General features: G+C 34.7%; 1 protein-coding gene across 5 annotated transcripts in view; it reads right to left on the minus strand.

The window, feature by feature from the left end:
* NKAIN2 (sodium/potassium transporting ATPase interacting 2) overlaps positions 1–26,905 on the minus strand; it is a 972,957-nt gene that overhangs the window by 577,944 nt on the left and 368,108 nt on the right. Inside the window, exon 1 of one of the 5 annotated variants that reach the window (XM_032407950.1) lies at positions 13,957–14,232. The exons of the other annotated variants lie outside the window; for them this stretch is intronic. Within the exon in view, the coding sequence (XP_032263841.1) occupies positions 13,957–13,998 (42 nt within the window). The 5' untranslated portion in view covers positions 13,999–14,232. Of the gene's footprint in view, positions 1–13,956; positions 14,233–26,905 lie in introns of those variants that run through there. 5 annotated transcript variants of the gene reach the window in all.

The raw sequence follows: 26,905 nt of genomic DNA on the forward strand, positions 1-26,905 counted from the left end.
GAGTCTTGGAATGTCTTCCTTGTGGTAAGTGAGGACTAATGTATAAACATACAAGATGAAAACTACTTCAGGATTAATAGTCAGTAGAACATGGTAGCTGAAGGTTCAGGCTCAGGAGTAAGATCAAATCCGTTTAAATGAGGACTGTGTCATCTGCCATGAGTTACATTGAAAATTTTTTAAATCTCTTCAAGCATCAGTTTCTACATTTATAACACAGGGAATATAACAGTACTCTTCTTGTTTATAGAGTTGTTACAATGAATGAATACATGGCTTGCCACCTAGAAAGCATTCAATGTATGTTAACTGTTGCTGCTCTTACCTGTGGCGAACATTTTGCTAACATACAGGACTATCAAGCACTGTATTTCAACTTACACTTACTGGTATAAATATTATTTGTTCAAGATAACCCTTTGCTTGTCTTAAATCATCATTGATAAATGAAAATAAGCTAATATTTCAAAAATATGAATATAATGAGGCTGCAATCTCAAATCAGGCAATGGAGGTTAATTATCAGTTTCTTAAAAAGCATCAGCCTGTCTTAAAACCATAACTACTCTAAGTGACAGATGTGCATATATCTTCAATAAAAACTGGAGAAAACAGGGTTAATACTGGTATTTCTTAAACAACCGTGGAAGCAGCAAATTGTGAGAAAAAAGGGAGTAGGTCCTAGAAGCAGCATTTAGATTAGTACCAGAAATGAGGCTGGGAGTGAAGGGAAAGGGAGATAAATAGAAAGTGCTCACACACAAATGGCAGTTGGACGTTATTTAACGAAGGGGCAAATTAACTTACACAATTCAATAGCTCATAGATCGATCACAGCTCTTTGAAATCATGCAAAAATTAACTGTTCGATTGAGATATTGTTATGTAAAGAAAAAAAGAAAAAAAGGAAAAGACTTCACTGGACCCCAGTCTCACCCTATCAATGATATCACTATCTTTGGGGGAAAAAATCGCTCAAAAATTTGGGAATCAGTTTAGTCATAGGCAAATGAGAAGTCTTCAGGAATCCTCTCAAGAAATATACACTTGCATGTGGAACTCTTAAATCAAATGCTGAGCAAGTAAGTGTTCACATGAACATTTGCTATGTCTTTTGAGCAAGATACTGAATAGAAGCAAAACTGAATTTTTTTCTCATTGTAAAGAGATTCAAACTTGTATCCACTTCACTGAGTTACCTAGTTTAAAAAATAATAATACAAGTTGTTATGTTTAAACCTGACAAGGTAATCTTCAAAATGGATGCATCCTATGGAAATTAATCTAGTTTTAATGAGATCTCACAAAATTGAACGCAATTAAAATGGAACCGTTTTACTCCATTGGTCACTATGGAACAGGGGCCATTATTTGAAGAGGCTGATTTACCTTTAAAAGAGGTTCTTTCTATTCAAAGGAATATTAAGCACAGTAAACATTAGTATTAATAATTATAAATTAATTTTATAAATATTTAACATATGAGAAGAGGATATGAATAAAAAATGTATTACCTTTTTATATGAGGCAAGATCAAAATGAAACAGTTCAAATAAAAAACATGAAACTTTCACATCTAATTTCCACAGTCTTGTACATAGAGTACCCCTTTACATATTTTTTCTACATTTTACAGGCATCTACACGTATATATGTGCAAAATTAAATCCAAGAACTCATGCTTCTCATCTTCCAGTGTACCTTATTCCAGGCCATGGCACGAGAGCTTACCAAAAATTTGAAAGTAATTCTTAACTCCTCTCTTTCCCCTCCGTTATATGTTGTAAAATGGAACCCTTTTTATTTATATCTTATAAATTGATCTAGTAATAGTGCATGTAGAAAAAAAAGTCATAAGGCAACATGGTGTGCTATGGAAATCTCAATCAATACTTAAGCCATTTTTGACCTACATCAAGAGAACATAAAAGGAAATATGAATAAATATTGATCAACCCAAAAGAAGGCAGGAAGGGAGCAACAGAATAAAAAAAAAGAGGATGTGTGAAAATCAAATAGTAAGATCGTAGGTTTAAATTCAACTATATCAATTAAATGTATCAATTAAATGATACAGCAACACTGTAATTAAAAGGGAAATATTTCCAGATTAGATCAGAAAAATAAAACCATATGCCACCAACAAGAAATGCCCATTAAACATAAAGAAACATATGTTAAAAGAAAAAATAAAAGATGTAGTATGCAAACAGTAAGCATAAGGAAATGGTATTAATATTTAATCAAATCAAGACAAAAAACATCAGCGAATAAGGAATTATGAAAGAAAGTGGCAATTATTCAAAAAGACATAACAATCCTAAATGTATATACAATAGCAGAGCTTCAAAATGTATTAAGGAAAACTGACAGAACTAATGAGAGAAAATGATAAAATTACAGTTGCAGATATTAAAATTCCTCTCTCAGCAATTGATACAACATGTAGGCAAAAAAAATCCATGTAGACAAAAATCAGCATGTAAACAACAATACTGATCATCTTGACCTAATTTTTATAGAACACTACAAGCAATAACAGCAGGACACACATTCTTTTCAAATACACAGAAAATGTTCACCAAAATAGACCATATGCCTGGCTATAAAATAACTCACAATAAATTTCAAAAGCTTGCTATCTCACAGAATACGTTCTTTGATCAAAATAGAATTTAATTAGAACTCAAAACAAAAAAAAAATCTATAAAACCATCACATAATTTGTAAATAGCATACTGTTATATAATCCATGAATCAAGGAAGTAATCATAATGCAAAATTAGAAAATCTTTCCCAAGGCATGATAATAAAAACACAACATATCAATAATTGTAGGATGCTGTGAAAATAGTGCTTAGAGGAAAGTGGATAGCTTTAAGTGCCTGTAGTAGAAAATAGGGAAAAACTTAAAAGCAGTGACCTAATTTTATACCCTACAAAAAGTGGAAAAGAAGAGCAGAGTAGCCCAAAGTAATTGGACAAAAAGAAATGATTGAGAGCAGAAATAAATGAAGTAGAAAACAGACAAACAATAGAGAAAATTAACATGAAAATGTTTGCTTTGTGAAAACATCAATAAAGTTACAAAGCTCTACCAAGACTAATTAAGAGTGAAAGTAAAAATTATCAATATCAGAAGAAAGTAAGAAGTACTATTTCAGATCTTATAGATATCAAAAGTATAATAAGAAGGTATTATGAACAACTTTAGGCCAGTAAATATAATAACTTAGATAAAATAAAATATTATGTAGGAGAAAAACACCAATTACCAAAACTAGGAAGGAACAGAAAAATCTCAAAAACTCTATATATTATTTATTACTTAAAAGTAATTTGATTACTCATTAAATTATTATAAATTTAATCTGTAATCAAAAACCTTTACACAAAGTGAACTCAAGTTGCAGATTTTTTTCTCTTGAGAATCCTATGGAATGTTTAAGAAAAAGCAATATCATGCATACACAAACTCCTTAAGAAAAGATGAGGGGACATGCAGCTTGACCCTGACACCATAATCTATTAAGATATTGCAAGAAAAAAAAAAATGACAGATCATCCCTCATGACACAGACACAAATATCCATAACAAAATACTGTCAAATTGAATCCAGCAATATTCAAAAACGATAATACATCATGCTCAAATGTGGTTTATCCTATGAATGCAAAGTTGACTTCAAAAAAAAAAAAAAATCAGTGCAATTTACCAAAATAGGGGAATGATAGAAAAATAATATAATCCTTTTGATAGATGCAGGAAGAGCATTTGATAAAATTTAAAAGTATGCATAAAAACAATCTCAGCAAACTAGGTATGAATAGATGTGAAGTTCTTCAATTTTATAAAATCCATCTGAAAAACCAAGAGCTAACCTCACATTTAATGGTGAAATGCTGAGTGAATTCCTGGGATCAACACAAGGATTATATTCTCACAATGTCTATTCAATATTGTACTAGAGGTTCTACCCAGAGTAGTAAATAAAGGGAAAAAAAACATAAATATTGGAAAGGAAGACACAAAACTCTATCCTCTGATGACATGACTATGTCTATAAAGGACCCTAACTACCAAAAAGATAACAACTAGAATAAATAAGTTTATAAGATTGCAGAACACAAAGCTAATATGAAAAACAATTGCCTTTCTATATAATAGCAATACAAAATTTTGAAAGTAAATTAATTATAATAACACCAAAAAATTACTTATGATAACAAAACATATGCAAAACTAGTATTCAGAAAGTTACATAATATTGTGGACAGAACTTTTAAAAGGTCTAAATAAATGAAGATTCATACCATGTTCATGGACTGAAAGACTGTACATTCTATGCAATTCCAATTAGAATCCCCACAAGCTTTTTTTGTAAATCAACAAGCTAATTCTAAAATTCATATTAAAATGCAAAGGACCCTACGTTGTTACCCTTTCAGCATTTTGTTCTCTCATTCATCTATTCTCCTCTGGACAAAATGACAAGATGGAAAAGCTCACCTCAAAAAAAAAAAGAATAAGAGGCAGTACTGACTGCCAGGGATCTAATCAATACTGACAATAGTAAGATGTCGGAACTACAGTTCAGAATGATGATTATAAAGATACGAGCTGATATTAGCTGAAAAGAGCAAGGAAGATAATAGAGAATCCCTTTCTGGAGAAATAAAAGAACTAAAATCTAACCAAGTCGAAGTCAAAAAGGCTATTAATGAGCTGCAACGTAAAATGGAGGCTCTAACTGCTAGGATAAATGAGGCAGAAGAGAGAATCAGTGATATAGAAGATCAAATGATGGAGAGTTAAGAAGCTGAGAAAAAGAGAGATAAACAACTACTGGATCACAAGGGCAGAATTCCAGAGATAAGTGATACCATAAGACAAAACAATATTAGAATAATTGGGATTCCAGAAGAAGAAGAAAGAGAGAGAGGGGCAGAAGGTATATTGCAGCAAATTATAGCAGAGAACTTCCCTAATTTGGGGAAGGAAACAGGCATCAAAATTCAGGAGGCACAGAGAACACCCCTCAAAATCAATAAAATAGGTCAAAACCCTGACATCTAATAGTAAAACTTACAAGTCTCAGAGACAAAGAGAAAATCCTGAAAGCAGCTCAGGACAAGAAGTCTGTAACCTATAACAGTAGAAACATTAGATTGGCAGTAGACCTATCCACACAGACCTGGCAGGCCAGAAAGGACTGGCAGGATATATTCAGAGCACTAAATGAGAAAAATATGCAGCCAAGAATACTATATCCAGCTAGGCTGTTATTAAAAATAGAAGGAGAGATAAAAAGCTTCCGGGACAAACAAAAACTAAAAGAATTTGCGAACACCAAACCAGCCCTACAAGAAATATTGAAAGGGGTCCTCTAAGCAAAGAGAGAGCCTAAAAGTAACATAGACCAGAAAGGAATAGAGACAATATACAGTAACAGTCACCTTACAGGCAATACAATGGCACTAAATTCATATCTTTCAATAGTTACCCTGAATGTAAATGGGCTAAATACCCCCAATCAAAAGACAGAGGGTAACAGACTGGATAAAAAAAGAAGACCCAATGATATGCCGCCGGCAAGAGAATCATTTTAGACGCCAAGACACCTCAAGATTGAAAGTGAGGAGGTGGAAAACCATTTACCATGCTAATGGACATCAAAAGAAAGCTGGGGTGGCAATCCTTATATCAGACAAATTAGATTTTAAACCAAAGACTGTAATAAGAGATGAGGAAGGACACTATATCCTACTTAAAGGGTCTATCTAACAAGATGATCTAACAATTGTAAATATCTAAGCCCCTAACATGGGAGCAGCAATTATATAAGCCAATTAATAACAAAAGCAAAGAAACAATCGACAACAAAACAATAATAGTAGGAGACTTTAACACACCCCTCACTGAAATGGACAGATAGCATCTAAGCAAAAGAACAACAAGGAAATAAAGGCTTTAAATGACACACTGGACCAGGGATGCCTGGGTGGCTCAGTCGGTTAAGCGTCTACCTTTGTCTCAGGTCATGATCCCAGGGTCCTGGGATCGAGTCCTGCATCAGGCTCCCTGCTCAGCAGGGAGCCTGCTTCTCCCTCTTCCTCTGCCTGCAGCTCCCCCTGCTTGTGCTTGCTCTCTCTCTCTTCTCTCTCTCTGACAAATAAATAAATAAAGTCTTAAAAAAATTAAAAAAAAAAAAATGACACACTGGACCAAACAGACTTCGCAGATATATTCAAAACATTCCATCCCAAAGCAACAGAATACACATTCTTCTCTAGTGCCCATGGAACATTCTCCAGAATAGATCACATCCTAGGTCACAAATCAGGTCTCAACTGGTGCTGAAAGACTGGGATCATTCCCTGCATATTTTTGGACCACAATGCTTTGAAACTAGAACTCAATCACAAGAGGAAAGTCAGAAAGAACTCAACTACATGGAGGCTAAAGAGCATCCTTCTAAAGAAAGAATGGGTCAACCAGGAAATTAAAGAAGAATTTAAAAAATTCATGGAAACAAATGAAAATGAAAACACAACTGTTCACAATCTTTGGAATGCAGCAAAGGCAGTGCTAAGAGCAAAGTATATAGCAATACAAGCCTTTCTCAAGAAACGAGATCTCAAATACACAACCTAACCCTACACCTAAAGTAACAGCAAATAAAGAACAGCAAATAAAGCCTAAATCCAGCAGGAGAAGAGAAATAATAAAGATCAGAGCAGAAGTCCATGAAATAGAAACTAAAAGAACAGTAGAACAGATCAACGAAACTAGGAGCTGGTTCTTTGAAAGAATTCATAAGATTGATAAACCCCTGGCCAGACTTATCAAAAAGAAAAGAGAAAGGACCCAAATAAATAAAATCATGAATGAAAGAGAAGAGATCACAACCAACACCAAAGAAATACAAACAATTACAAGAACATATTATGAGCAACTATATGCCAGCAAATTAGACACTCTGGAAGAAATGGATGCATTCCTAGAGAAGTATAAACTACCAAAACTGAACCAGAAAGAAATAGAAAACCTGAACAGACCTATAACCACTAAGGAAATTGAAGGAATAATCAAAAGTCTCCCAACAAATAAGAGCACAGGGCCGAATGGCTTCCCAGGGGAATTCTACCAAACATTTAAAGAAGAATTAATACCCATTCTTCTGAAACTGTTCCAAAAAATAGAAATGGAAGGAAAACTTCCAAACTCATTTTATGAGACCAGCATTACCTTGATCCCAAAACCAGACAGACCCCATCAGACCAATATCCCTGATGAACATGTATGCAAAAATACTCACCAAAATACCAGCCAATAGAACCCAACAGTACATTAAAAGTATTATTCACCATGACCAAGTGGGATTTATTCCTGGGCTGCAAGTTTGGTTCAACATCCGCAAATCAATCAACGTGATACAATACGTTAATAAAAGAAAGAACAAGAACCATATGATCCTCTCAATAGATGCAGAAAAAGTATTTGACAAAGTACAGCATCATTTCTTGATTAAAACTCTTCAGAGTGTAGGGATAGAGGGCACATACCTCAATATCATAAAAGCCATCTATGAAAAACCCACTAAATGAATGGAAAAATAGTCCATGTTCATGGATAGGAAGACTCAATATTGTCAAGATGTCAGTTCTTCCCAACTTGATCTATAGATTTTTTTTTTTTAAAGATTTTATTTATTTATTTGACAGAGAGAGCAAGAGAGCACAAGCAGGGAGAGTAGAGGGAGAGGGAGAAGCAGGCTCCCCGCCGAGCAGGGAACCCGATGTGGGGCTCGATCCCAGGACCCTGAGATCATGACCCGAGCCGAAGGCAGATGCTTAACCATCTGAGCCACCCAGGCGCCCCTTGATCTACAGATTTAATGCCATCCCAACCCTAATCAAAATCCCTGTGAGTTATTTTATGGATACTGACTAACTGATTTAAAATATTTTAAAGGGGCTCCTGAGTGGCTCAGTCAGTTAAGCGTCTGCCTTCACCTCAGGTCATGATCCCAGGGTTTTGGGATAGAGCCCCGCATCGGGCTCCCTGCTGAACGGGGGAGTCTGCTTCTTCCTCTCCCTCTGCCCCACTCCCCCACTTGTGCTCTCTCTCTCTCTCTCAATCTCAAATAAATAAATAAAATCCTTAAAAAAAAATAAAGTGTTTTAAAGTGTTTTTGTTGTTGTTGTTGTTGTTGTTTTTATTTTGTTTTAAGTAAGCTCTAGGCCCAACGTGGGGCTTGAACTCATGACCCTGAGATCAGGCATCCCATGCTCTACCAACTAAGCCAGCCAGGCAGCCCAATTCTGAAATTTTCATAATGTCTGAGTCCCTTTGTGCTGCTCTAACAAAATACAAAAAACTGGGTGGCTTACAAACAACATAAATTTATTTTTCACATTTCTGGAGGGTGGTATTCCAACATTGAGGTACTAGGATGGTCAAGTAAGGGTTCTTTTCCAGGTTGCAGACTTTTTGCAACCTCATAGTAAAAGGGGAAAGAGAGATATGGAAGGCCTCCTCCATAAGGATGCTAATCCCATTCATGAGGGTTCTACCTTCATGACTTAATCATCTCTCAAAGGTCTCACCACCTAATACCGTTACCTTGGGAGTTGGGTTTTGACATGTTGATGGAAGAGCAGAGATACAAATATTCAGATCATAGCATATGGAGGGGCAAAAGACAGAATAGCCAACACAATATTGAAGGAGACTGAAGTTCAAGGACTGACACTATGCAACTTTAGTTTGTTTGTTTGTTTGTTTGTTTGTTTTTGACACTATACAACTTTAAAACTTATAAAGCTATAGTAACAGTGCAGTACTGGTAAAAGAAGAGACAAATAGATCAATGGAACAGAATAGAAGGCCCCAAATAGACCACATAAATACAGTCAACTGACTTTGACAAAGGAGCAAAGACAATACAATAGAAAAAAAGTAGGCTTTTTAACAAGTGGTGCTGAACAACTAAACATCCATGTGCAAAAAAGCAAAAAGAATATAGACAGAGACTTTGCCCCTTTTGTAAAAATTAATTCAAAATCAGTCACAGACATAAGTGTAAATGCAAAACTACAAAACTCCTAAAATGTAACACAGAAAAAAATCTGGATGACCTTTGATATGGCAATGGCTTTTTAGATACAACACCAAAGGGATGATATATGAAAGAAAAAATTGATAACATGAAAATTTTCTGTTCTGTGAAAGAGAATGTCAAGGGAATGAAAAGCCACAGACTGGAGGAAAATATTTACAAAGGATATATCTGACAAGGTACTGGGGGTGGGAGGGATGGGGTGGCTGGGTGATAGACATTGGGGAGGGTATGTGCTATGGTGAGAACTGTGAATTGTGTAAGACTGTTGAATCACAGACCTGTACCTCTGAAACAAATAATACATTATATGTTTAAAAAAAAAAGAAGAAGATAGCAGGAAGGGAAAAATGAAGGGGGGGAATCGATGGGGGAGACAAATCATGAGAGACTATGGACTCTGAAAAACAAACTGAGGGTTCTAGAGGGGAGGGGGTGGGGGAATGGGTTAGCCTGGTGATGGGTATTAAAGAGGGCATGTACTGCATGGAGCACTGGGTGTTATACGCAAACAATGAATCATGGAACACTACATCAAAAACTAATGATGTAATGTATAGTGATTAACATAACATAATAAAAAATAAATAAATAAAATCTAAAAAAATCTAATGGTAAGAAAACAATCCAATTAAAAATGAGCCAAAGATCTTAAAAGATACCTCACCAAAGAAGATACACAGATGACAAATAAATATATGAAAAGATGCTCCACTTCATATGTCACCAGGGAAATGCAAATTAAAACAATGAGATACCATTACATACCTATTAGAATTGACCAAAATCTAGAACTCTGACAACACCAAATGCTGGCAACGAATAGGAACTCTCTCATTCCTTGCTGGTGGAATGCACAATGGTACGGCCACTTTATAAGACAGTTTAGGAGGTTCTTAAAAAACTAAACATACTTTTATACCATATAATCCAGCAATTGAACCCCTTAGTATCTAGCAAAAGGTATTGAAAAGTTATGTCCACACTAAAATCTGCACATGGGTGTTTACAGCAGCGTTATTTATAATTGCTAAAACTTGGAAGCAACCAAGATGCTTTTCAGTAGGTGAATGGACAAGCTGTGGTACAATGAGACAGCAGAGTATTATTCAGTACTAAAAAGAAAAAAGCTGTCAAGCCATGAAAAGCCATGGAAATTAATTGGATGTTACTAAGTGAAAGAAGCCAATCTCAATCATGTACTCAAAAGGTACATTATAAGAAAAAGTCAAGTATGATTCCAACTCTATGACATCCTGGAAAAGGCAAAACTACAGAGACAGTAAAAAAAAAAAAGAAAATGCAGTGATTGCGAGGGGTGCGGGGGCAGGGAGGGATGAATAGGTGGAACACAAAGGATTTTTAGGGTCGTGTATTATTCTGTGTTATATTATAATGGTGAATGAACGTTAGTATACATTTGTCCAAACTCAGAGAATGTCCAAAATCATGAGTGAATCCTAATGTGAACCATGGACTTTGGTCGGTGATGATGTGTCAGTGTTGGCTCATCAACTATAATAAAGCCACTGCTCTGGTATGGGATGTTGATGGTGGGGAAGGCTGGTCATGAGGTGGGGAAAGAGGCTGTATAGGATCTTTCTCTATTCTCTGCTCAATTTTCCTGTGAATCTAAAACTGTTCTAAAAAATAAAGTCTATTAAAAGAAAGAATTTAAAAAATTGACCATATAAGTAACAAACAGCTGGGTGGAGTTGGCAGGGTAGGAGGTGTCAGAAAGGAACTCTATTAATGTCTTAATCTTACATGTAATTTTTCTTGTCTGACGCGCTGTCATCTGAGAAGAGGAATGTTTTCTGGTTGAAATTTACACTGAATCACTTACCACTATATATGCTTATTAACAATCTGGGTATATGCTTATTAACAATTTGCAGCTCCAAAATACATTGCCATACTAAATATATTTAATGCAAAAGGAAATTTAAAAATGTCAATTATAGAGCCACTATAAAAAGAATTTATTACTCCAACAATTGTCTTCAAAAAACAACCTGCCAGACTAGTTACTATTTGATAGAATATTCCAGTATGTTCAAAACAGTTACATGATGTCAAGTCTCCAAAGACAAATAAGAAATTCAGTCTATCATTCAAATGGTTTGTCTACGTGATGTCAAACATTTGCATACAAGACTGAATGCCTCACTTTTCATCTGAATAGTTAAAATCCTCTAGCATAATTCCTAACATGTGTGTGTTTTATAAATATGACATAGTGCTTTATATACCTCATCTCATCTGAGCATCAGGATAACCCTCCAATATCTATCTATTAAGTAAAGAAACAAGCTTAGAACAAATAGGTGGGCCTGCTAATCTCACATTACATTATGAATTGGAGACGGTCTCCTTGAAGGAAAAGCTACCAGAAGAACAGCCCTCAGTAGAGCTACTGGCCAAGGTCTCAATTGTTTACTGTAATTTCCACCAAGGACACGCTTCTATGTATCCATGTGCAGCTGCAGGGAGTTTTGGAACAAGGAGATAATAGGTTAATACATTTCACATAATTACCTATTTTAGGAAAATTGTCTTCTGATCCTGTTTCCAGTAAAAGGAATAAATTCCAAAAGATAATACAGACATCAAAAGACCAAGCGGCCATAATGTGAAGGCTCATTGTGTTCCTGACATTCTGCTTTATTACGTCTGAGGTGGGAGAACAATGATAAAAGGCTTTCCTCTTTCCCTGTGCAACATTCAAAAGGGCAATAATTACCACAAAAAAGGAAAGACATGCTTTTTCTGGCATTTTGCCATCATAAATTTGTCCCAGGACAGTTGTGTATCAAGTGTTTTGCATTCTTTTTAAACACAGATAACCATATTTGCAAAATTAGCAATTGTTTTTGCAATATTAGCAGGCAAAAAGAATCTTGATCCAATATGGAGTTCCATTTCTATGGGTTTCCATTTATTTAAATCATCAAAGGACACAACTGGTTAAGAGAACAGGTCCTTTAAAAAGTTCCTATTTTTCACACCCAAAGTCACATTATATACATTAGTGATTTTTTTATATTTTCAACAATCTCACGCTTTGTTACTTGGTTGATTTCTGATAACATGAAATGTTGTTTGTTTTTGTCTCCTTCACGTGAGCACCTAACACACACACACAAAATCCCTAAGTGTGTATGCTTTCTGCTGACAGTAAAAATGATGTGGCTGTCACACAAATCAATGCTGTACTAGGGAATTTGATGCTTAGTTAAAATGTTTCTCCAAATTATTATAAATCTTTCAGGAATAATGTTTTTTAACATTTATCCAGAGTTCTTTGTAAGTAGCTGTTTCCCCTAATCAAGCTGTTATGGGAGGAATCAGGACAAAGCTTAAGAGATTTTCTAATACTGTTAAATATTTAATTATATTGAACATGGCATTTAAGTATGGATTTTGATGACTCTGAAAGAGCCATTAAAAGACTGGAAACACAGCTATAAATTCTATCAAACTACTGACCAATAGTCTCACCAGTGAATCATAGGCTTACAGTATTCTCTGGGGGAACAGTTTCCAGAAAAAGGATAAACTTAAGTAACTCACATGCATAAAAACTTCTATTTAGGAAATAATTTGCTATGAACACCAATACAGAAAACACTACATCAAATAAACAAAAACTCCAACATTGCCTGTGATTTTTTTTTTTTTAATCTGTTAATTTGGCCAGGCTACAGTCCCAGGTACTCAATCAAACAGCAATCTAGCTGTTACCACACAGGTATTATGTAGATGTGATTAAAGTCCATAATCAGTTGCTGTTGAGCGAGGAGATTATTTTAGATAATCTGAGTGTGCCTGATTTCAATCAGTTGAAAAGCAGAGCTGAGGATTCCCTGAGAAAAGTTGTTATCTTGTGGCGGAAGATTCAGCCCGAGAGTTCTAGTCTCCCCTTCCTGAAACATGCCCTACAGATTTCAGACTTGCCCAGTAAGTCCCCACAATCCAGTGAGCCAAGTCCTTGCAATAAATCTCTTAATATATTTCTCCTCTTGGTTAAATCTTGCTTCTCTGGTTAAATCTTGATACAAGGTTAGAGGACTAAATGCAGACAAGGCATAGAATCCATGAGTTTTGACTTTTTTCTTCTTTTTTTTTTTTTTTTAAGCTCCCAGCTCCAGAATTGTGAGGCACTTTTACTTTCTAGAATAGTTATATATATATATATTATATATATATATATATGTATGTTATTTGCAGTAAGATAGAAGAATAAGGGTATCGAATCTATGATGAGGAGATAAGGAAAGATCTACTGGTTCCATGACACAGGAAACAAGTAAGAATAATTTCATTTAGAGCATGTTTCAGGTCAAATCGTATTATTCTTTTTTTTTTTTTTTAAGATTTTATTTATTTATTTATCAGAGAGAGAGAGAGAGAGAGCACAAGCAGGGGGAGCGGCAGGCAGAGGGAGAAGAAGGCTCCCTGCTGAGCAAGGAGCCTGATGCGGGACTTGATCCCAGGACCCTGAGATCATGACCTGAGCTGAGGGCAGAGGCTTAACCAACTGAGCCACCCAGGCATCCCTAAACCGTATTATTCTTATTGAGTAACAACTTGGTTAAGGAAAGGAAGTTAACTCAAACAAGCTATTCCTTGACAGAGCAAGAATTCAAAATGACTTAGTGAAAATTCTTAGAAGGAGGGGGAAGAGGAAAAGGAAAGGAAAACTGAACTTGATAAGGGAAGTTATGTGAAACAAGGGGTTTCACGTGCATGCACTACAGATGGCAAATTAAGGTTAAAAATGATGAGAGGCAGATATCAAGATGGTTGATAGAGAAACAGAAATTCAACTAACCTGTTTTGGTATGCAAAAATACCATTTTTGGAAAGTGGTCATCAGACTTTCACTGGGAAAGGTGTTAAAAAATGCAGTTTCCTGTGCTCTGTCTTCAGAGATTCTGATTCAGTGTGCCTGGAGCAAGGCCCAGAAATCCTGTTTTTAAGCAAATGTCATCCACGGTTCTGATACACATAGTGCAATGATTATACTTAAAGAATCACAGCTACATAGCCTCTGTTGTTTTTTTTTTTTCCTAAGATGAAACGAAAAGCCTACAGATTTCACTTAATTTTTTTTTAAAGATTTTATTTACTTATTTGACAGAATGAGAGAGTACAAGCAAGGGAACAGCAGAGGGATAGGGAGAAGCAGACTCCCTGCTGAACAGGGAGCCTGATACGGGGCTCAATCCCAGGACCCCGGGATCATGACCCGAGTTGAAGACAGACGCTTAGCCATCTGAGCCACCCAGGTGCCCCACGATTTCACTTAATTTTTGACATCTTTTTTTCACATAGGTATTATTACCCTTGATCATTATTTTCACATTTTTCACTGCCCGGGAAACATACTGTTTGGTCTCATCATAAACTGTTCTGTCTGCCCAGTAAGACTAGGGCAATTGCAACAAACAAAAGAGCTGCAGAATGGAGTAAACCTTTAATGACAGGACATAATGGTTTTACCTATCCATAAATTGAACACAGCATAAGATTTGAGGATCCAGAATTTAAAAAAAAGCACATTTGCAGATCATGTTGGTTTTACTGAATAATCTCTGAATTACTAGTAGGTATAAAATCAGATAAAATACCAAGGCTGGTCATGAAGTCATCTCTAATCCATTCATATTAGGTTACTGAGCATTATCAGTAGATTAGGTAAAGCTAGGCTACATTAAGAAGGGAGCTTAAAGTATATTAACCAACTGGAATTTAAATAAAAACTTTTTTAAAAAAGGACTCTACTAAACAAAACAAAAAAAATCAAAACAAATTAAAAGGAAATAATTCTCAAGGCTTTTTTAACTCATCTACAGTCTAATAAAGCTACATGGAAATGTATAGGATAATCCCAAACACAACTCTGAGAAAGCATTAGATCATCAATAAATCTACAGGTACAGCTTAAGTAATAAGAAAGCAATTTTTAAAAACTTTATCCAGTACTTTACTTTTCTTGTCAGCCAAAATGCTTTAAATAAATATCCTGGCAGGGTTAAAAAACAACAACAAAAAAAAACAACAACCTCAATAACATTTAACAGAACAGTCCAGAAATGTATAGCCACTGACTTAGTGGCTCTAATGCTTAATTTTTCATATAGTTTCCACAGAGTCCAATATTTCCTATTGTAAAGTCTCCTTACACCTTTTACCTCCCTAATAAAAAATACATGGATTCTCTACAGGAGGCATATTAATTTAACACAAAATAAACTTTTTTAGCATAGTGAATTCAATGAATAAATATCACATGGTAGTAAACACAGACATTTATATTTGATAGATTTCCTGAAGATAGATATATACTTTTAAATGCTTAATTTGATTGATAAGGACTGTCATAAATCTTAATAATTTTATCATATTTGTCCTCACAATATACCTAACAATAGACATATAAGGCACATACATGAAAATTGATTCACTTTCTTCTTTACCTCCCTTCTCCCTATGTCAAGTGTCAGGTCCCTTTTACTCTGCCTCACTATTCACTCACCCTCTACTACTATATCCCCTGATACATCCTCACATTTATTATGGAAGCATACAATCCCAATCTTCTTCTTCTGAGCTCCTTATGGACCTATTTCAGACAACAAGCAAATGCTTTAAATAACAGTAGCACAGTAAATTTTCTTTTTGGTCTTGCAATAAAGAATTATAATCCAAGGGGAAATGTTTGCTGTTTGCATTTTTATTTATCTTCCTTATTTGACCTTGGTACTGTTACTATGTAATATCTACAACTGTCAGGTAAGGAACTCCTAAAACTTAATTCCAAACAGGTGGAGCCTCAGTAAACAAACAGCTACTTTTAACCATATAAAGAAGCTGGACAATTTTGGACTATTATTAAGGGCTTCCTTATACCATAGATAAGTAACAAGTCTATCTACACACACAAAATGCCTATTTTTTTTTTTTTAAGCTTATGAAGGGAGGACTGCTGCATTCTGAATTTTCTAGAGTAACTTCCTAAGCAAATGTGCTCATTGTAATAACCATATAGATCTCACTTTTCAGATTTGTTATAGCAGCAATTAGTGCAGAAAAAAAATAAAACAGACCCTAGATACAATCTTTTATTGTTCATTATATAAAGTTCATCTTTCTTTGAGCATAAAAGATATTCTTTGTATCAGCATTTATTTTTATGGTTCGAAGAGATGTTTTTTTCTGTTAAGATCTCTAGGGCTTCGTAGCTGACACACATTATTTCTCTGACTTCTACAATTTGAAGAATTCCCCAAAGAACCAGAGCTCATCATTTTGAACTGCATTATGTGAAAATTGAAAATGTTTTCTTTTAGATACAGGACTAATGAAATGAATAATTTACCTGTGCAAAACTACTGTAGGATAATGATATATCTGAGAGGTCTATAATGTGAAAAAGTTCAATTCAAGTTGAACATATTAAATATAGTTGCATTTTGCCATGAATTTCATTTCCAAAGTCAAGAGCCCTGGAATACCCCAAACACAGATATGTTTTATATTTAAATAGTTATACTGTAAGCTAATGAACACAAACATAGAGTGAATGATGTATTTCAAGATAGAGGAATTAGTATGTCATAAATTTTAATATGAAAAAAATGCTTTCATTTATTCTTCCAACCAATGATAGGAATACATGTACATTGTGTAATAATTAATTCAATTTCCTACTAATTAATTCCCTTGTCCCCAGTCTACTGCTCTATCCATTAAAATCTATGATTAACAGTTGAAAAAATAAGATAACTATGTAAGTCTATATTTAACAAGGATTTACTTTCTTTAGGTTTGTCCAATCCTTTTAACTTTAGAACTAAACAAAGATGCTTTGTTTGAGCTTAGATTTTTTCAACCAAAATTAAAAAGACATCTCTTTAGTTTCAACTGTTAAAATATAGACCTGTATGAGTTGTTTCTTCCCCTAGAATTAAGTCAATCATTTATGAAAATGAGTGATTCATGGTAAATCATGAGCATAATTTTGTTACTTCTCTCAGAACTCTAGGAGGGTAACCAGAGAGTATGGACAGTAAAGGACACAGAGTTCTTTACCAAGATACCAGGGGTGAAAGATCAAGGAACCAAAGGAGTCTTCAGCTTAAATTTATGCCAGATGAATTAAGCAATTTTTTTTTACTATTATCTCAACTGCATAACATCGACTTTGGCTATTATAACATTCCTTGCCTGAAGGATAATACTGTGATTTTTTTTTTTTTTTTTTACAAGTGGTAATGCCTTTATACAGATGTGTGTCCATGATGCATGAGTGTGTATCTGTCACCCAGGGTGAACTACAGGTTTATACAAGCATTTCACAGTTGTCTTTTAGATGAGAGCCACACAATAACCATCTCTGTATAGAATCCAAAGCGCAAGGAAAGTCAGTTGTGTTAATACCACTGAGCACCCCCATTTTAATAACCCAAATTACAATGACACTTGAAAAAATTTCCTATTTATTGCAATAACTTCAACTGAAAATGGCCTTATTTTAATAAGTCAGACAGAGAGCCTCACAAAGTAAGAGAAGAATCATTCTACTAATTGGAATGCTTATTAAAATCCTCAGATTTAATTGCAAATTCTACACATACATGGCTCTTCATTCTTACTTAAGTGGTGACATGTAAGTGGTTAAAAAGGAGCCAAGGGGATAATCTTCCATCGATACTAGTGATCTGCAAAGCCTTGTAGGAGAGACTAATTTGTCACCAAACTCATTTTTCCTTCCTCCTGGGGTACCAAGTTTGCCTATTTTTCTCCACTGTCCTTCTTAGTTGGTACGGGCATGTGACTGCATTCTGGCCAAATGTGGGATAAAGTGGCACTTGCTTCTTTGGCCTGGCTCATAACTGTATTTTAATGCAATCCTCCCATTACTCTCTTTGAGAGTAATATTTACAGGATCCTTATCTAATTCCTGTAAGGTCTGTTCATTTAACTGGGCAATGGGCAAAGAGAGTAGTTGAATCCCCCAAACATATTTAAAGTTAAAACAAGCACTTAAAAAATACGACAGGAGCTCCACATAATACAGACGCCCTAAAGGGAAAATGAAAATTGCTTACATTTGGGATCTGATCAGTTCATACATTTCAGTGACCACCCACTTTATAGATACATGTATTGTTTATATATCATTACCTTTAATACAAAAAATAAAACTTAATAGACATATTCTCATGTATCCAGTCTTTCTGTTTCTTTTCTGTTTACAGAATGAACTCCAAATTCATTTGTTTGTCATCCCAGATTTTCTTCAATCTGATCTTACTAGGTTTTCAACATTATTTTCCAATCTGATAAATAAACTTGTTACTCTACAAAAAATGTTCTCCCTGGTGTGTATATATCCTCCCTCCCTACCCCTGCCCTCTTACCACAAGTGGACTTATGTTACCATAATATGCTTTTTAAGCTTTCTTTTTTTTTAAGATTTTATTTATTTATTTGACAGAGACAGAGACAGCGAGAGAGGGAACACAAGCAGGGGGGAGTGAGAGAGGGAGAAGCAGGCTTCCCACTGAGCAGGGAGCCCGATTCGGGACTCAATCCCAGGACTCTGGGATCATGACCTGAGCTGAAGGCAGCCGCTTAACGACTGAGCCACCAGGCGCCCCAAGCTTTCTTTTAATTACTAAGGCTACTGCTTCATGATTTTATCTCACCAGAAATTCTATAGTTCGCAGTCTGGGTTTTAGGACCAGCCAGTCTTTTTTTTTTTTCAATTCAATTAATTAATGTATAGTGTATAATAAGTTTCAGAGGTAGAGTTCAGTGATCCATCAGTTGCATATAACACCCAGTGCTCATCACATCACATGCCGTCCTTAATGCCCATCATCCAGTTACCCCATCCCCCCACCCACCTTCCCTCCACAAGCCTCAGTTTGTTTCCTATAGTTAAGAGTCTCTTATGATTTGTCTCCCTCTCTGATTATGTCTTATTTTTCTTTCCCTTCCTCTATCCTCCTCTGTTTAGTTTCTTAAATTCCACATATGAGTGAAATCCTATGATAATTGTCTTTCTCTGCTTGACTTATTTCACTTAGCATAATACCCTCTAGTTCCATCCATGTTGTTGCAAATGGCAAGATTTCATTTTTTGATGGCTGAGTAATATTCCATTGTATATATACCACATTTTCTTTATCCATTCATCTGTCGATGGACATCTGGGCTCTTTCCATAGTTTGGCTATTGTGGACATTGCAGCTGTAAACATTGGGGGGCTTTAACAACAGCTCCCCAAGGTTTTTTTTTTTTTTGGATTCTTTGGGATTTACTATATCTAGGATCATGTCTTCTAAAAAAAAAGAGATTGTTTTATTTCTTCCTTTCCAATATGGACACCTTTCATTTCTTCGTTGTTCTGGGTACAACTTCCGGTACAATGTTTAATAACAGTGGTAAAAGTAAAAGTAGACACTTTTAGTTTCTGATCTTAGGGGGTAAACATGTAATGCCTTTAAATATGTTGTCAACTGAAACATTTGCCCTTCTTTGTTCTAGATTTAGTAAAAATAAATAATAGCTTTATAGAAGACAGGATAAACATGAAGATTTCTGATACGTTAACACATAATTTAAAAACCAAATATTATGTCTATTTCACTATGATATACTACATTATAATTTAACTGGAATATGATAATTGGTAAGGTTGAATACCTTTCATATGTTTCACATATGTATTCTTTAGTCAATTTCTCACTCATAAATTTGTTCTTCATTTTTGTTTTTGTCTTTTTTCATTACCATGCAAGTTGTTATATTGACTATTATCCTTTGCCTATCTTATATCTTGTAAATGTGTTTCCTAATGTTGTTTATATCTTAGTTTTTTAAAATGCTTTACCATATATTTTTTAAATTCTGTGGCATAAAATTTACTTATCCTTTATTTTATTATTCCAGGCTTCACATCCTTCTTTAAAAATTCTATCTTAGTAAAATAAAAGTAAGTAATATTGTTGATCTCCAAAATATTTTTGGAAACTTTACAAACCATTGAAACCCAAATGAAGGAAAATTTTATACCAATTACAAGTCATATATTGGTAGTAACATTAAAAAAATGTATGAACAATTTTGGTGATCCTTGGAGATAAGTAAGTTCAGGAAGCATAAATAGAAGCAATGCAAATTTTTTTCTCACATATAAAGTTTAAACATCTCCCTATAAGGGAAAGACAGAAACTGTTGAGCATGAACTAGACAATTTGTAACTTTAGAACATGGCAACTTCTGACTCAATGTGATTTCCTTAAAACTAACTTTTCTGGTATAATCCTGCCTCAGTTCTGGAAATGGCTACCGTCAACATCCTTCTTTGTGGCTCAGATATTGATTTTCAGAACCTCTTATTAAAACAAAGAACTATGACATTAGTAGATACAACTCATGTAACATACACCACCAACATATTATACATTATTACAGTTATCCTGAAAAAGTGAGAAACATAATAAAAGCTAATCCTTATTTAGAGATCTTTGCATACCAGACATGGTTTTAAGTGGTTTACATACATTGCCTTTTTAATTGTCACATCCCATCCTTATGAAGTAGATACTATGCAGTAGCCCCATGTTATGGATGAAGATGGATTCCACAGTGTGGTTGAGCACCTTCCCCAAGGTCACAGAACTAGTCCTTTGGAGAGCCAGTATTCATACTTGGGCAGTCAGGCTCTAGACTTTGTACCCTCTCCGTATGACTGGCCAGTTTGAATTGGAAGAGCAATACAAGAAATATTTTGAACATAATGTTGAACAAAGAAGATAGCCAATTCGGACTAGAATTAGATTTTCAAATATAGTACAAACCAAGACCTTTAAATAACCTGTACTAGGTATGGTACCATCTTTGGTGAAGGAATGTACATTTGTTTCAGATACTGGTCTTTGACCCAACATGATTGATATACCATATGGGTAGTACAACCTGATTAAAATTAGCAAAGACCACAATCGTGTTAACTTGCAGATAAAAAGAAAATAAAATTCCTGGATCAGGAATTCTAAACCAAGATGAGGAATTAAGATACTTAGCTGTCGGGCCATATATAAGATTTGTACCAAATTATGATCAGATCTAAGCACAACATACTGAACGCTAATCGACCACAGACCTGGCTATATCAGAAGGGGAAAAGTTCATTAATACAGGGTGTTGAGAGCTTGCCTCTCTCATTTAAAACTGAATATTTTATCCATCCAACCCATGTACAAGCAGTTCTGATTCTATTTGGAATCAGAAAGAAGTGATCTCAAATATAATGTCTTTAAATTAGCTAATAGCTTCAGTGTGTTCTAGTACTTACGTTATGTTGTAGGATCAAATAACATAAAGGCATGCAAAAACAATTGACAGAAATGTGAAACTCTATGTAGTTTTAATTACTTTGGTAATTAAAGTTTAAATCAAGAACCACAGAAGTTGCAAGAGTACTGTTAAGAGGAAAGGGAGGGGAACAAGGAAGTAGAAAGGCAGCGGATAGATAGCAGAGGGACCATAGGGAGACTCGTATGGTACTCAAGGCGTATTTTCTCCATTTCACCAGTTACCCATGGGTAGGCCCTGATATTGGGTCTTTTATCCACAGTATTACTTTCTGAAGGGAATTGTTACTGTGACTGTTATATTGGTTTCTTTTCCTGTGAAGCAATGTGCAAACATCAAAGAGGTTTTCTATTAGAATCAAAGTACTCCTCAATTGGAAACCTTCTTAAATAATGGATGGCACTTGAAGATGTTGGTTGTCATTTTTAATAATTAACTATGTCTAATTTTGGCAGTAACTGAACTTTTATTTTCTGTAAGAGCTTGACACACTACTTGATTTAGAGGAGCAAGAGATTTAAATATGGCACAGTGCTTAGAGCCACAAATTCTGAATAAATCTCCTCCACTGTATGACTTTTTTTCAGGTGACTTTTCCTCCTACCACAGATAAATAGACATATACAAGTAGATTGATAAGTGGGTAGGTAGATTGATTAATTTATAGATAGCCTGATCTAAGTAAGATAAAAATATTCAATTAAGCTTTATAATAATGAATCTCTATAATTTCAAATATTTTTAAAACACGACTTCATTATGAATTACAATAAGGTAATTGTTACTAAACTGTACCGTACACAAGGATTTCATCTTATACAACTGTGTATTCTTTAAAGTTACCAGTAAAATATTTTGAATATAGCAGGTCCTCAGTAAATATTTGCTGAACTGGATTGATACATATTTTTTTTTCTAATTATCCAGGTGGTTTTGTATAAGTTAATTTTATAAAATTAAATTTACTTACAGTATATATTTGGGAAATTTCAGGTCCAGGTGGTTTTGCTTGATAAGTAGCCAAGAAATTGGCCCTAACTTTGCTGTCCATAAGATTGTCTAAATCCATATTTTAATATTTTGGATTTGAAACAAATAGGCCTGCTTGAAGTAATAATTCATAGGGCGATGGTTATTATATTTTATTTACCAAACATTTATAGTGAGCATGTTATGCCAGGCACTGTTCTAAGCACTTTAAAAATTACTGGGAAAATGTAGTTCTGGAAAATACATATAGGAAAATATTCAGTTTGAGGAGTTTGAAACTATGCTCTATTATGTTAGTGTTTACAAAATATACTTATTAGTAGATTTCATGTTATTTATTACAGCTATGAAGCCTAGACATTACTGGAATCAAAATGAAAAATATTTTTGCAAGATGAGGAACTAATCATCATCATTTTATTTTTGTACCAGTTCATTTATTCATGATCTTGATCTTCTTTGGAAAATGTAGATTGAGAGTTATGATGCTCTGCCCTGTGGGAAGTATCAAGGTAGAAATCTTCTGGGAAGCTTTTCACATTGGATTTAGCAATGAGAGGTATGGTTTTTGTAGATCTTGGTATAAAAGAGGCCGAATAAGTAGGTAATGAGGAAGGAGGAAACAGACAGGAGAACTTGGAATAATAAGCCAAGTGTGAATTTAGGAATAAAATAGTGATCACACCTCCATGATCTTGTTTAAATAGATGCACACCAATATAAATATTTTTTTATTATATTTACTATTAATTTAGTGCTTGTATATTTTATTTTATACTTCCATTTTTACTAATGAAAGCATAGCAACAGCTGATATATGTTAAGAAGCTTTAGAAATGTGATCAGTTGGGGCACCTGGGTGGCTCAGTCAGTTAAGCGGCTGCCTTCGGCTCAGGTCATGGTCACGGGGTCCTGGGATGGAGCCCTGCATGGGGCCCCTGTTCAACAGGGAGCCTTCTTCTCTCTCTCCCTCTGCCCCCTGGCTTGTGCTCTCTCTCTCTCTTACTTACTCTTTCTCTCAAATAAATAAATAAAATCTTAAAAAAGGATGTGATCAGTTTAAGAGTAATTTACTAGAGTATAGTCTCTGTATTGAGGATTTTAGCTACATTTGAAAACTTAATCCTTAAGTATATATTTCTCGCATGGCAGAATTGTTATGTTTTACAAAACAGTCACATTATTTTCTCAATATATATTTGTATTTAGTAATTGATGGATAATCATTAATTCTCATGTTAATGTTTATTAGAATTTCCCCCTAAGATTCCTTTTCTTAAACACTGCCTCTTTTTCCTTCAAATCTGTGGATTATTGATGTAGCATCTTTTGATGATTTTCAAGAGTTCATCTTATATCCTCCCTAATTAACTGAGATGCTGGGTTTCATATAGGAAATTTCATGTCTTACAACTTTTTCCAGAAACTATAAAAGACCAGAATGTGGTAGATTTACTTCATTTGCAGATGCGTGTATCTCATTAGAAAACCCTGTTACTTTTTCGAGATTGAAATTTAACACTGTCACCTTCAATATGGAAAATCTTTTTTAAAAATGCATGTTTGTCATTTAAACTGCAGAAATAGTGAGGAATGCAGACATCTGCCACCACACATACAGATTGATAATGATTCTATCTGTACTTTGGCCTGATGCGTATCCAGTCAGATCATCAAAACAAGAAAAGAAGAACTCATCAGACAGTGAGAAATGGCCAGATGCTCACAGATTGATGAAAAGTCATTGTCTCTTATCTTTTAATGTTCAAAGTGTGCAAAGAAGACACTATTTATTATAAATGTAAAAAAGAAATCTAACTTATCAAACCTAACTGCTACTTTAGGGATATGCCCAAGCATCCCGATCGCAAAATGTTTCTTCTTTTCAGCTTCTGTGCTCACCCTCTCCTCTTTCCTATTAGTCCTTTAACAAATTTGATGTTCTCTCGATCTTGGAAACTTGAGGATCTCAAAGGTGCCCTACTCTTTTTGTCACCATTTTTTCATTTCATTTTCTTCCTGTGCTTACAAATCTCTTTAATAAATTCATGATTTTTAGACCCTTCCTATGTTTTAGTCTCTCAAACCCCTTCCGGCAACAGTTTGTTTTCATGTCATCTTGGGCCTCATGATCCTGTAAATAGGAAAAGTATGCAGGATCCCAGCACAGTGATGTAGAGCAGAATACTACACCTGCTCCAATGTAAGAAATAAATATTTATTTATTTATTCAGTCACTGAAATTATGGGGTTGCCTTTTATAGTACTTAGCCTTTTCTGACCAACATAATCCTGTAAAATAGGTATATCTTTCTTAAAAAATATATTTTTACTGAAGATTTATTTATTTTAGAGAGAAAGAGAGAATGAGTGTGGGGGGAGGGTCAGAGGGAAAAGAAGAGAGAAAATCTCAAGCAGACTCTCTGCTGAGTGCAGAGCTCAACGTGGGGCTCAATCTCACAACCCTGAGATTATGACCTGAGCTAAAAACAAGAGTCAGACCCTCAACTGACTGAACCACCAAGGTGATGCAAGGTATATATAATTTTTTTATCTTTACTCTCCCTGAATCTAGAAGTGTACCTTGGATTTAAGGAAATACTTGAAGTTTGGTTTAAGATCTAATCCTTTGACCTTAAATCTGTTCTCTCAGTGTGAAGGTAGGATGGACAACCTCTGAGTTTCCTCCTAAAGCCTAGATTCTATGATAGTCTATGAGTTTAACATTCTAATTACTTTTTTGTGTGTGTGTGGAAACTCTTCTATGGAAGCTTTCTAAGCATATTTTATTTATTTATTTATTTAGCATAGATGTCATACAGCACGTACCAAATATTTCTTTAAATTCTATAAACATCCATGCTTAATTTCATGGTTTAATACAGAATAGACTGAACACTAGAATATAAAAATAAGAAATAAATACTTTAACATAGTATCTCTTCTTACTTAAACAGAGCCACATAAACAAAATAGAAATAATAGAAATACATATAAACAATCAAATCCTTCAGCATGAAAGTTTCAATCCCTTATTTTCGAAAGAATAGCTATCAACTTAGAAACCAATAATCAAGGGGCACCTTGGTGGCTCAGTCGGTTAAATGTCCAACTTGATCTGAACTCAGGTCATGATCTTAAGGTCCTGAGATCAAGCTCACATCAATCTCTGTGTTCAGTGGGGGACAGCTTGAGATTCTCTCCCTCTGCCTCTGCTCATGCTCATGCTCTCCTCTCTCTTTCTCTCTCTCCAAAACAAATAAATAAATCTTAAAAAAAACAATAATCAATTATTAAGATGTCACTCTCAGGTGAAGTTTAAAGAACTGAGATATGGGAACCATACATCAGGTATGATGCTTATATTGCTTGTTCCACTCTATTGCATTAACCCTGAAAAAAAATAAGGAAGGAAAATATTCAAATTCTTTCACTTCCCCATGCTTTCAGAGAAGACGAAATAGTATTTAATATGACTATCATAAAATCAGTATTTACTTAATTTCAACTTTAAGTAGAATTTAGGAAGAATTGGATTTGTACCAGTATTAGCAAGATATATCCTCTTTCTGCCCTTTTGCAACTTCTATTTCAAAATTCTTCAAAAAACCTACGAATATTTTGTTAAGAACCAACTCATATTTTGTATGCATAATTTTTTTTGTTGTTTCTGTAAGGCTCAATTATTTAATGACATTTAATCTTCAGAGCAGGAGTTCTTGAGATAGGAATAGGTTAGCTCATTTTATAACTGCAATTAGAATATTAGTTTAAAGTTACTAGAGAGTGGAAGATAAAAGCATTTCTAGGAAATGTCCAGCTGTGTATTAAACGTAATATACACAATGTATGTGATGTATGCTAATGCATACATATTGCATGCTAAATGTATGTTAAATTCATGTTATGTATGCTAACATATGTTAAAACAAATGCCTAAAAAAAGGTTCATGTTGGGCGCCTGGGTGGCTCAGTTGGTTAAGCAACTGCCTTTGGCTCAGGTCATGATCCTGGAGTCCCGGGATCGAGTCCCGCATCGGACTCCCTGCTCAGTGGGGAGTCTGCTTCTCCCTCTGATCCTCCCCCTCTCATGCTCTCTGTCTCCCATTCTCTCTCTCAGATAAATAAATAAAAAATCTAAAAAATAAAAAATAAAAAAAAAAAAGGTTCATGTTATGGAATGTTAAGAACCAACACAATCATTTTTAATTTATAGGCATACCTTGTTTTATTGCACTTTGCCTTACTGTACTTCACAGATGATGAGTTTTTCATAAATTGAAGATTTGCAGCAACCCTGTGTCAGCACCATTTTTCCAGCAGCATTGCCTTACTTTGTGTCCATCACATTTGGTAATACTCACAATGTTTCAATTTTTTTCATTATTATTATTTTTTCA

Source organism: Phoca vitulina, unplaced genomic scaffold, assembly GCF_004348235.1.
Source record: "Phoca vitulina isolate PV1807 unplaced genomic scaffold, GSC_HSeal_1.0 scaffold9, whole genome shotgun sequence".
Classification (NCBI taxonomy): Eukaryota; Metazoa; Chordata; class Mammalia; order Carnivora; family Phocidae; genus Phoca; species Phoca vitulina.